The sequence below is a fragment of the Gymnoscopelus braueri genome (assembly GCF_963280865.1).
Source record: "Gymnoscopelus braueri genome assembly, chromosome: 21".
Classification (NCBI taxonomy): Eukaryota; Metazoa; Chordata; class Actinopteri; order Myctophiformes; family Myctophidae; genus Gymnoscopelus; species Gymnoscopelus braueri.
Window position 1 is genome coordinate 6,754,103 of NC_137623.1, and position 12,663 is coordinate 6,766,765.

The window sequence follows — 12,663 nt, forward strand, 5'->3', positions numbered from 1 at the left end:
AAAAAAAACAGGAAGTGGGCGGGAACTGCGACGCTCTATACATCGGCTATTTGAAAATAGCAGATCTACAAGCTCACAACGCACTTTAGAAACAAGCCCAAATAAGCAACTAGACTTTATAAACAAGACAAAATAAACAACTACACTTTATAAACAAGCCTAAATAAGCAACTTCACTTTATAAACAAGCCTTAATAAACAACTACACTTTACAAAAAAAGCCCAAATAAACAACTACACTTCAGAAACAAGACGGAAAAAAACACAAGCGACTTTACAGAAAAACAAGCCCAAAGTCGCTTATAATAAGCGGACATGGCAACACTCGTTATTACATACGTACGCAAGAGAAATCGCCTGTGTAAATAAAATGTTTGAACATAAAATCTATTCACATTGAAAATTACTTGAAATCCGCATTTTTCATCACGAGCGGGGCTTGGTGTATTATATATAATTATATATTTCATAAACTAATGGTTCTGTTCTTTGCAATATTTTTTATTTTCAATCGGGCAGCAAGCAGGGAAACCTAGGATTTATTTTACTGAAATTAAAAAAACAGTGCATGAAATAAATATGTCCAATATTTTTTATGATTGGTATAGTTTAATCAGATTTGGATAAATTCAACTAAAAAACTATACATACACTATACATAACTATACAAAAATATTGCATGATGCAAGTCTTGCAACTTTATTTTATTGATTTTGTATTGAAAAAATATAAAGATTACAAATTGCAAAATAACATGACAAACAGCCGTTACGATACTAGAAGAATATAAAACTTAAAATTGGAAAAACTAGATAAAGAAAGAAAAATGTTATATGATGCAACTTTGACCCGGTAGTTGAAATTGAAATGACGTCATTTTGTAGTCCTATTGACCTTTCCCACGGAGTCCATTTTGCATTCGTGTTGTTTGCTGTCTTAAATAAGTTGTGGGACAAGAAGAGGAAAACAAAACAAGGACACGGAGCTCTGAGAGGACATTATCCTGAGGGTCTATTTAACACAAACTAACCCTCAACGTTCATAGTTATTTCTCCTATCTGTGGAATAATCATGTTTTCATCAATAACGTTCCAACCACAGCAGGTAAGAATAATGTGACGGGATGTAACGATGCTAACTTATAGCCATGGATCCAAGACTGTCATCTGTCATGATGACCGTCATGGATCAACTTCAACCTGGTGTTTGCGCTTTCTCCCCTTTTGGCCCGTACATCTACATAAACGTTCATATTTCAAATATAAAGTGCTGACCTCATGGCCACGGATGTTATGATTATGTACGGGACCTCAGAAATACCTGTGTTTTCAGTATTATTCAACAAAAAGCATTTTAATCCGATCGGTGGCCATTTTTGCCGTATTTTCTTCATATGCTTTCAAATACGCGACCCTATCGGTTGGGAGGTGTAATGCACCCTGATAACTCTATGAGAAAATGTCCACCAATCGGATTAAAATGCTTTTTATTGAACAATACTGAAGATACGGGTACTTCTGAGGGCCCGTACATGATTGTAACATCCGTGGCCATGGGCTAAATACTTTATATTTGAAATCTGAACGTTTATGTAAATGTACGGAGCAAAAAGGGAGAAAGTTCAAACACCAGGTTAAAAGTTCATCCATGACTGACAGTCATGGATCAGGGCTAGTAGATGCTAACTAACATGTTTTTCAGAGTTTAAAATGTTATTAAAAGCTCCTCTAGCCGTGTTACCTCTGTAAAGTCTGAACTATAGTTTAGTTTTGGTGATAATAATGTCAAAATTAATATGTTTAACTTAAAAACTGTATCAAATATGTATCAAATATTGTTTATTAGTAACGGAAGCTAACGGTCAATGATAACCGGCCGGTATACAGGGCCAGGCCTACGTCACTGTAACTGCCTACAAGTACAGCTGTTTAACGATGACATAGTGCCTATATATTATAATATCCCATAACATACATTAAATGTAAAGTATGTATATCTAGTTACACAAATGGTAACAACATAAGGCTGGTTATAAATAGAGTGCATTATATCAGTGTCATAAAGTTCAAGTTACATAAGGAAGGACATACTGGTTGTTTGAGTGTTAATGCAGAGCCAGTGAAACATTGGATAACACTAGTGTCATGTCTACCGGCCCCATGACATAATTGATCCACCCTCCTCCCGGCTTATACTGCTTGACTTTAAACCTCATTCAGATGTCAAGTATAAAATAGATGCATTGAGTGAGTGTCCTCTCCCCCTTTTTCCTGAAAAAAACTACAAAAGATGGGAGCTCAGCATGTATACAAATAATTTCACCCACGTTTTTTTTACACCTGTAAACCTATGATGTGAAAAATAGTATTGAAGTCATCAACATTTTGTCAGTTTATATTAAAGGTAGAGTAAATGATTTTGTAAGTGTTAAATAGCTCTATATTATGATAGTAATAATTGCTATAGAGTTGTTTGTTCAGTAACTGGAGTCTCCATGTCTCTCCACCTCTTTATTAAACAGAAAATGCATTTTCAGGGCAGGATAGCTATTTTATCCAATCAGGATAGAGAACTCAGTCAGGATACATATTAAACAAGTGAAATTGGAATTGATGACACAAAGAAATGAGCAGACAAAATTGGAACTGGAACAAAAAAATTAAACTGATAAATGGGTACTCTCTCCTGATTGAAAATTGTGTCACCTATACTTGAAAATGTATGTTGTTTATTAAAGAGACGGGGAGACTCTGAACAAACACTCTATAGTCTATAGCAATGATTCATATCAGAAACATAGTGCTTTAACCTTTTAACAAAATAACTTTGTTTTAACCAAAAATATCCCTTGCCCTACCTTTTAATACTTATTTCTTCAATTCAATGCCACTATATCTTTGTCAATTCAAGCCTTATATCTGTGTGTGATGTGTGTTCCCAGATGACCGTGGCCCTCACCCAGCTCATCAATGCCCTCCATTCCCTGAAGAGTTCAGTCAACTCTGCAGCCTCAGCCTCAGTCCAGAGTCTGCAGAAAGACTTCCCTGCTGACCACCATGCTCTGCTCAACGAGGTACCATGTGACACTTGGACACAAAAGCAGTTTTTTTCACTGTATACAGTTTGCCTGAATTAGTCTGACTGAATTGAAATAGACATATTTTATTTTGTGTTAATATTTCTTGCTAGTATTGTATTTAATCAGACATGCAAAAGTGTCACTTTTCAGCTACAGTCACCTTTTTGAACCCAAATAGGGCAATTGTGTGACACCTGACCCGAAAGAAAACAACATCTTTTCACCTCGGGGCTGTTTGCATGCCTGTTCATATATGATGAACCATATACAGACTACAGAGTCAACAAAGCTGAACAGACAGGCATTTCAAGTAACAACAAGGCAATTCAATGTGCTTTACACAGTACAGCAGCAGGGGTAGGCATTAAGGGAGATTTTCAAGATCACTGCCCCAGGACATTCGTCAGATTTTGATCCCCAAAATAGCCAATACTGTGGTTATTTTTAAATAGCCAAGCTATAAAATAAGGCTAAAGTGGTTAATGTATGTTTTATAATTATAACATCTGCAAAGTAACAAGTAACTAAAGTTTTCAAATAATTGTAGTGGAGTAAAAGTACAATATTTGCCTCCGAGATGTAGTGGAGTAGAAGCAAAAGTACAGACAATTTGAAATACTCCAGTAAAGTAAAAGTACCTCAGAATTGTACTTAAGTACAGTACTTGAGTAAATGTACTCGGTTACTTTCCACCACTGGTTGAAGGTAGACGGGTTTGTCGGTGCTCAACGGGGACAACACAAATCTAAACTTGAAACTTGAAACCCTTTTTTTCTTTTTTTTTGGAGGGGTGACCCCTGTCACCTCTGACCCAAATCCTCCTTGGAGCCAGTTGGAAAACTATGACGACAAATTTTTCGTCGACTACCTTTATTCACTGACAAAAAGTAAATAAGAACTAACCTATGATGACTAAGACTAAATATATTGACAATTTCGTCAACAAATAAAAACTAAACTAAAATGTTATTGGAGGGACTATTATGGAAATATTAATATCCAGTCAGGGTGAAGTGTTGATCATTTATTAGGAAGAGTCAGGCAGAGTAACCGCATACAGATCATAAGAAACAGGCCAGCGGGCCTGCTCCTGCAGCCCCTCGGGGCACAAGCCTCCTGAAGTGTCATATATGGGACACCTTTTATACACAAAGATGCTCTCCCTAAATGGAGATAAATATAAACGGGCTATACATATAAACGGGCTATACTAAGAGACAGTACCATATAGCTGACTGGTTAAATTAGCAATGACCATGTATATTCAACCCGTTTTGTTGTATTGTTCCGCATGTTTTTTTTACCATACTGTCCATGCCTAACAGAAACAAATTTTACAGTATCACCCGTATTGCCTCCAAAATCGTCGGACTTCCCACACCCACACTTGCTGATATGAACAATAAGGCCATCACACGCTTAGCACTGTCATAACAAATGACACTGATCATCCCCTGTATCGCTACTTCGACCTCATGCCATCTGGTCGGAGATACAGAACCTTAAAGTGGCAAAAGGTTCGTTTTAGCAAGAGTTTTGTCCCCTCAGCCATCGCGGCATTAAACCAACTGTCCCGTCCATAGGAGGGTTTTCTGTGTACAGTGGGGACCTCATGTTTTTGTCTTTGTGATATGTTGTTTTTGTTGTTATGTTGTTATTAACGAACAGACCTTGTGAAGACAATTTTCCCCTTGGGGACAATAAACATTATTGTTATTATTATTATTATCACAGGACAGATTACATGCTGACACAGAGCATATGTGGAAATAGACCCTTGTATCAGTTGTTGAATGACAGGAAGCTGTGAAAAGAACCCTGCTGTGTGACTACCATTCTATGGCCCAAATACAAATGGGTAGATAAATGAATGATTCTAAAAGATTGGCATTCTAGAATTTCCATTACAGGAATAATGGAGACGAGATCCAGTAGAACCAAAAGACAAGTCATTTTATGTTTGTTTGCGCTCGGGTGTTGCGCTCTGAAAAAATAGCAGATCTACAAGCTCACAACGCGTCGCGCTGCGACGTGTTGTGAGCTTGTAGATCTTTTGAGCTTGTAGAGCTTTTAGTCAACTAATCTTATGATATTTAGTCGACTAAAACTAGACTAAACAGTAAAACATTTGAGGTGACTAAATTCTGACTAAAACTAAATGGAATTTGATTCAAAAGACTATGACTAAAAATTAGGGCTGGGACTCGATTAAAAAAAAAATCGTATTAATTAGAGGCTTTGTAATTAATTAATCGCAATTAATCGCATTTTAATCGCATATCAATATTTGACCTGAGAAGAGTGAAAAGCAATTTTTTCAAATGGATTTTGGCATACGTATGTACTCAAGAACTGTACTTAAGTACAATTTCGAGGTATTTGCACTTGACTCTCGAGTATTTCCAATTTCTAATACTTTTGCTTCTACTCCAGTAACTCCATTATATCTCAGAGGGAAAAATTGTACTTTTACTCCACTACAATTATTTGAAAACTTTAGTTACTTTGTAGATTTCGATTATTATTATAAAACATACAGTAACCATGTGAAAATAGCAGATCTACAAGCGCAAGGCATTGTGAGCTTGTAGATCTGCTATTTTCCACCACTGGAGGCTGGTAGAGTGTGTTGTTGTTACTGTTGTTTTATAGTAGTTTTATAGTAATTTTATTGTAGTTTTATTGTAGATAATTTTTCTGTAATTAATTGATCGAAATTAACGCGATAAAGTCCCGGCCCTACTAAAAATCTAAATCAACACTACTTGGAGCTCAAGAATTCAATATTTTTTTCTCACATGTTCTTTCCAGCCCAGTGTGAGCCTGAAGGAGCTGGGACTGTCCGAGCTGAGAGTGGGTCAGCTCGACGAGCTGGTCGGCAGGTTGCTGCCCGCCCTGGGACCAGAGGAACCCTGTCCCGGCCCGCCATCATCCTGGAGGACCACCCATGTCTCGGCGGAAACCTTCTTCCAGAACAAACATGGTGAGAAGAAGAACCTTTTTTTTGTTTCAACATTCTCTTTGGAAAACTGTGGAATTGAGCTATAAGTGACCACACTGTATACAGCAGTATATATAAAGAGCTTATAATATGGCCAAAATTCTGCATTATAGACCACCGAAGTCTGACGTACTGTAATTTACGCATCCTACCTGGGTCGCGTTTTTTTCCCCCCATTCTGAATTCCCATAGACGTGTTTAATATCGTGTCAAATGAGAACTGTGTTCCAAAAATAAACAAATGATCCCGGCGGTTTGACTCTTATGGATATGAACCATCAACTGACGGTGAGAAAACGCAAACGTTACTTCTGCCGAATTAGTAAAATGTTCACCAAAAACAGACTGTATCAAATATAAGTGACTGACTATCATAAACGATACAGAGCCACCTCCTCCCTGACAATAGTCGCAGAGACAGTTTGTTTATTTTTGGACCACAATTCTTATATGAGACGATTCTAAGATGACCCAATGTTATTCTCCATAGAGAAATGACTTTACGACCCAGGGGATGAACGAGTGACGTCAGGACTTCTGTACTCTATAGTTTTGACAGATTTCTTTCGTGTGTTTTTTTTGCATATGGGTATAGAGCAGGGGTCTTCAACGTTTTCAGGCCAAGGACCCCCTAGCTGAGAGAGAGATGAAGCAGGGACCCCCTCTATAGTATAAAAAAATTGTTTCAGATTAAACTTTTTTTGTTTACTTGGTCTGCTCTTTTTTTCCCCTCTACACCTAATACCTCTTTGCCGAAAATAGCCGATCTACAAGCTCACAACGCCTCGCAGTTGTGAGCTTGTAGATCTGCTATTTTTGGCTAAAGTTCTCCTCAGAAAATGCAGAGATGCTAGGGTTCAAGTGGTTAATGTAAAAATAAAAATCATATCACACAAAGATTTGGTGGACCCCCTGTAGTAACTCTGAGGACCTCCTAGGGGTCCCGGACCCCTGTTGAAGACCCCATGTATAGTGTATGTATATGTGTATTGAACATTTGCTGTTGTCCAAGTAAAATACTACAGTTGTTGATGTTATTATTTATTTTTCGTTCTTTCATAGGGTACTCGCACAGAAGATTGGGTGTATTTGGCTCACCCATATTTCACAGACAACACCATATGCCACTGCAAGCCGCCTGCTCAGAGCTACACTACTTGCCTGGTAAGAGTTTGTATCATTAAAGCACATGCATCATGTACCGTACTTATTATTTCACAGGCCCTTATAGATGTTTGATGTATTTTTTCTTCTAGTATGGGTCCAACATCGAGGATTCAAAACAGTGAGGAAGAGCAGACGAGTGGACTCTGGTTACGACGGTCCAGTGGAGTCTGACCACACGCCAACCTTCCTGAAGGTCTTTGCTTATTCTGCGCAACGTGCCGATGACGCGGTTGACGCGTTTTTTAAAAGAAATGTAAAAAAAACAAAAACGTTCAGAACCAATGTACTCCTAGGTACCTAGGTACTCACCTATGTGTACTTCTCTTGTCTTGACAGTTCCTTACTTCCTTCTAGCAGTTTGGAAATGGAATATCGTCTCTGTCGGGTGGAAACCTCATTATGTCCAACATTGTTACTTTTCTGGATTCAAATTCAAAAGCATCAAAAGCAGCAGATCCACAAGCTCGAAACGCGTCGCTTCGCGCCACGTTTCGAGCTTGTAGATCTGCTGCTTTTGATGCTTTTGAGTGACGCTGTAGTGTGATCAAGTAGGGTGTTAATTTACGAAAAAACACAAACATTTAGTTAGAATATGGAGATTTCTGATTTTTGCCCGACAGCATCGATATGTATGTCTATAATGATAATAATAATAATAATAATAAACATTATTTATATAGCACTTTTCATGACATAAATGCAGCTCAAAGTGCTTTACAGAGCAAAAACAAACAAACAAAAAAACATTTTTTTAAATAAAATACACATAAATAAAACAGTGGCAAAAAACAATGGCATAAAAACATGATGAAATTGTAGCAAAGTGGTTTTAACTTGGCTATCACGTGGAAGCCACAAAAGTGCTGAGGGAACCTAGATAGGAGTTAAAAACGTTTTCAGTCGTGTTGTGCTGTGACAGACTTGGGCTTTTCATTTGGAAAGAATCGAGCTGGTGTACCGTAAGCCAGGGGTCTTCAACAGGGGGTCCGGGACCCCTAGGGAGTCCTCAGAGTTACCACAGGGGGGGCCACCAAATCTTTGTGATATGATATATATATATTTTTTACATTAACCACTTGCAACCCTAGCATCCCAATTTTCTGAGGAGAACTTTAGCCAAAAATAGCAGATCTTCAAGCTCACAATGCCTCGCAGCGGTGTGAGCTTGTAGATCGGCTATGTCTGCCCAAAAAGTTTAGCTAGGGGGTCGGGTCGGCCTGAAAAACGTTGAAGACCCCTGCTGTAAGCCTACGCTTGGGGAGCACTCCTGCTGACGCCCTATTGAGATCCATCCAATCGTTGATCTTTCTGTCTCTTTTCTTTCCCTCTGCCGTCCCATCATTTCACGTTTCCTTTGCCCTCTTCAGGGACTGCTCATGAGGGAGAAGGGACCAGACGTCCAGACACTGGACCAGGTGGTGAAGCAGAAGAACCTGCCGGACAACCAGCAGGACTCGTTCAAGAGCGGCTTCACCGAGGGCTTCATGAGGTCTCAGGCCTTCACTCAGAGAAGCCAAGGTACTGTGCCGCCGCCCGTGCCGCTTTTCATTTGCTCCATCACTAAGGCCGAGTGCACGTGGGTTCAAGTTATCTCAGTCGCCACGACTGATTTCAGTCATTTTGGATGCCATAGAAGCCTAGCCTGGTATCCAGCCTGCTTCGCTACGTTCGGTGATTGGATGTTGTTCAAACGAATGACGAATCACAACGATCACACTGTTTTTTTTGTCCCGCCCCGCACCTTATGCCATGTCCCGCCTCCCTTGGAGATAGGAGGCTTTCCAGACTGAGAAGCGAAGAGAGAAAAAAAAGTCCGCCGAACGTAGCGAAGCAGGCTGGATCCCAGGCTAATAGAAGCCAGCATGGGGGGTCCCCATGAACTGGGGACCCCCCACTCTGACAAGCACTTGGAATTGTAGGAGTTGAGGCATTTTGACTCGGTTCCACAGATAAATATTGTGAAAATAGTGATCTTGTAGATCTGCTATTTTCACAATGTTTGCCTCTTTCTTATATTATTCGACAATTTCAGCAATGTTTGACCAGTTTTGATTGTATAGTTTGTTGATTACTTTTGTAATGGTCTTTTCCATGACTTTTTCTCTTTTTTTGAGTCCTAAAAAGGTCTTAAAAGTCATGTGGGGACCCCCTTGGGGGTCCTGACCCACAGGTTGAGAACCACTGTTCTATAGAAGCATGTTGAGCAGCAAAATAGCCTATCACTCTCTCAATGCTCTCAATGCATCTGCGACGCATTGAGAGCTTGTAGATCGGCAATTATTTTAAGATTAGAGCATGTGAAGTGGTCAAACTAGCAGTATGTTCAGAAGCATCTTCCATAAAATCTTAATGGTGTGGGATATTTCATATAAAAGCAAAGGTATGTTCCGTGCCACTTTTCATCTGCTCGGTCACAAGCCAGATGCACTTTGATCTATCAAGGAGGAGAAAAAAAAACCTGTGTCCGTGACATCAGCTTGATTAGCCGTGGCGTGTACGTATGTACTTCAGGATTCAGAGATGTCCACGAGTCTCTGAGCTCGAGTCCGAGTCAAGTCTCAAGTCTTTGAGGCTCGAGTCGAGTCAAGTCTCAAGTCTTTGAGGGTTGAGTCGAGTCGAGTCCGAGTCAAGTCTCGGGTCTTTGAGGCTCGAGTCGAGTCGAGTCTCAAGTCTTTGAGGCTCGAGTCGAGTCGAGTCTCAAGTCTTTGAGGGTTGAGTCGAGTCGAGTCCGAGTCAAGTCTTTGAGGGTCGAGTCCGAGTCAAGTCTCGAGTCTTTTTAAAGTCTTTTAAAAAAAAAAAAATGGGGGGGGGGGGGGATGGATGTAAAAGTATAGACAGGTCATAATAAATCACATTAGATTCACAGATTAGAGATTTTATGTATTTTCCCCACAATTTATTTTCATTCAAATGAAATGTGATTGAACTTGCACTAATAATGACTTTAGTTGATTTTTCACTCTTTAAAATATAGTATTTCTTAATTATTAATAATTACAGCTTGTAGATTGGCTATTTTCATGATTTTTAATTGTTTTTAAATAATAATAAAAAAGGAACATACAAGATTTCCACCCGACAGCGATAATATATAGCCAATATGGTTCTGTATCAGTATATGAGTCAGTTTTTGCAGATTTCATTCTAATTGGCTACTATGCCTGCATATGAATTTCATGGGCCTGGGTAGGTCACCCTGGCTTGGCGGAGATATGCCCTGTTGCGCACACTGGACTCCGCACAGCAGTCCAACAGCAGAGCAGGTGAAAGCAATTCACTTAAACGAGGGCTGTGTTGCGCACCAAAAAACTGTCTAAATGTGGATCCCCAGTTCAAATATGATTCTTTTGGGGGGTCACGGCCTGAAAAGGTTTGAGAACCACAGCTTTTATGCAGTGAACATTACATGAGCGTAGCGTTTACCGTGGTGAAGTGTTGAATATTCACCCAGCTGGGTTTAACGAAATGAAAATCCGATGTTTCCTAAACGTGCTGTCACAGATGATCCGACCATCTTATAAAAAATGTAAGCATATGCCAAGATAACTGAGGTTATATAGCTGATTCTGAGCTAAACATATTTGTTTAATTTCGAAGTTTTTATATTTAAACTTTATGATGAAAGGCCGCGGCGGCCACACACATAGCAGCTGTTGCGCTCGCCTCTCCATGTTTACGTTAATGAGCAGCATGAAACAGCTTGACTGAAGCCGGCTCCACGCAGCGCGCACTGGAGCGGAGGTTTCTTTGCGGGGGGGGGGGGGACAGGGGAGTGGAAGTTTTTGGGGCATTTCATTCATTTATTTGTCCAAAAAATAAACATAAAATAAAGATTGTCCACGAGTCTTTGAGGCTCGAGTCGAGTCAAGTCTCACGTCTTTGAGGCTCGAGTCGAGTCAAGTCTCAAGTCTTTGAGGGGCGAGTCAGAGTCGAGTCGAGAGTCTCGTTTTTGGCCACTCGAGTGCGACTCGAGTCCGAGTCCCTAACTCGAGTCCCCATCTCTGTCAGGATTAGCAGCCACAATTCCGTAACTTGTATATCATTCATTGGCCAGGTTTCCCAAACGACTTTGAGCTCAGACGCAGCCTAGAAGCTGCGTGAGAGCCTCCACGCACCTGCGCAGTAGCAACCCCGCCACGATCTATCTTCATTAGTAGCAGCTGTGTGTGCTCTACGTGGTATCTAAACTGGCTTCAGGAGGCACCATCGTCGCAGGTTCTCATTACGTGTGTGCTAAAACTACATTCGCGAGACAGCATAGACGTAAAGACCTCCTGGACGAAGTCTACGTAAGGCCGACGTAAACTACGTAGGGCTGTCATACGCTACACTGCAGTTTAAACACCCTTTGCGAAAGTGAAATGGATCATAAAAATACCAGAGCCAACTGTCAGATGTCCTGAAGCAGTCCACTCCAAATACAACTTTTGAATAATATATTTATGAATGAAATTACAGTGGTGAGTTGACATCTGCAAGTTAAATAAAACACTAAAGTGTCCCCATTATGCAAGTAAATTAAATATACTTAAAATACCAAAAGGAATGCAGAATGTCCCATTTCCCAAAATTAATATGTATTAAAATCTTTTGAAAATAGCAAATCTACAAGCTTGTGAAGCGTTGTGAGCTTGTAGATCTGCTAGTTTCAAAAGATGTTTTAACCATTCATAAACATGGCGAGCGCAACAGCTGTCACTTTGTGAGAGGAACTGGGGACTTTCATCATAACGTTTAACTATAAAACTTCGAAATTTAGGAAACATGTTTAGCTCAGCATCATTTATATACCTTTAGTTAACTTGCCATATGCTTAATATTTTTATCAGACGATCGGATCATCCGTGAGAGTACAATTTGTAAACTTCGGGTTCATGCATAAAGGACGAAGCAGCGTAGCCCTGGTTCAGAGCGTTAGTGTGTTCCCTCTAACGCCCTGGAACACCCCTCGCTCTGCGCTTGTACAAGGAATTCCGCTGCCCTGCGAGTGCTCAAGAGTAGTAAAAATAAACAAAACCATTTCGCTACTCACCAAAGCAAAGGCTGTTTTGTGTTGTTGAAAGTCTATTCTCGGAGGTGGGAAGCCTCTCAGCACCCCAACTACTCTGTAAAATACACTTTTTGGGCAGCAAATAAAATATGTTAGCGAGACGGAAATTATTTTTATTTACTCCACAGTGCCCTCTACAGATCTGTAGGATTGAACTTACCATTAACCAAAATCTGTAGAGGGCACTGTGGAGTAAATAAAAATAATTTCCGTCTCGCTGACATATTTTATTTTCTGCCCAAAAAGTGTATTTTACAGAGTAGGTGGGGTGCTGAGAGGCTTCCCACCTCCGAGAATAGACTTTCAACAACACAAAACGAGAAAGGGCGTGCAAAAGACCTGGCTATCGAGCTCAGGCTTATTAGC

The 12,663-nt window shown here is 40.0% G+C and overlaps 1 protein-coding gene across 2 annotated transcripts in view; it reads left to right on the top strand.

Annotated features, from left to right (window-relative positions):
* Window positions 1-924: 924 nt before the first annotated feature.
* The window catches only part of LOC308077362 (ATP-dependent zinc metalloprotease YME1L1-like), a 31,532-nt gene continuing 19,793 nt past the window's right edge, over window positions 925-12,663 (top strand). For both annotated transcript variants that reach the window (XM_080418015.1, XM_080418016.1), the window contains exons 1-6: window positions 925-1,104; window positions 2,942-3,073; window positions 5,891-6,062; window positions 7,143-7,244; window positions 7,337-7,440; window positions 8,615-8,765. In XM_080418015.1, the coding sequence (XP_080274141.1) occupies window positions 1,072-1,104; window positions 2,942-3,073; window positions 5,891-6,062; window positions 7,143-7,244; window positions 7,337-7,440; window positions 8,615-8,765 (694 nt within the window). In that variant the 5' untranslated portion in view covers window positions 925-1,071. The remainder of the gene's footprint in view (window positions 1,105-2,941; window positions 3,074-5,890; window positions 6,063-7,142; window positions 7,245-7,336; window positions 7,441-8,614; window positions 8,766-12,663) is intronic.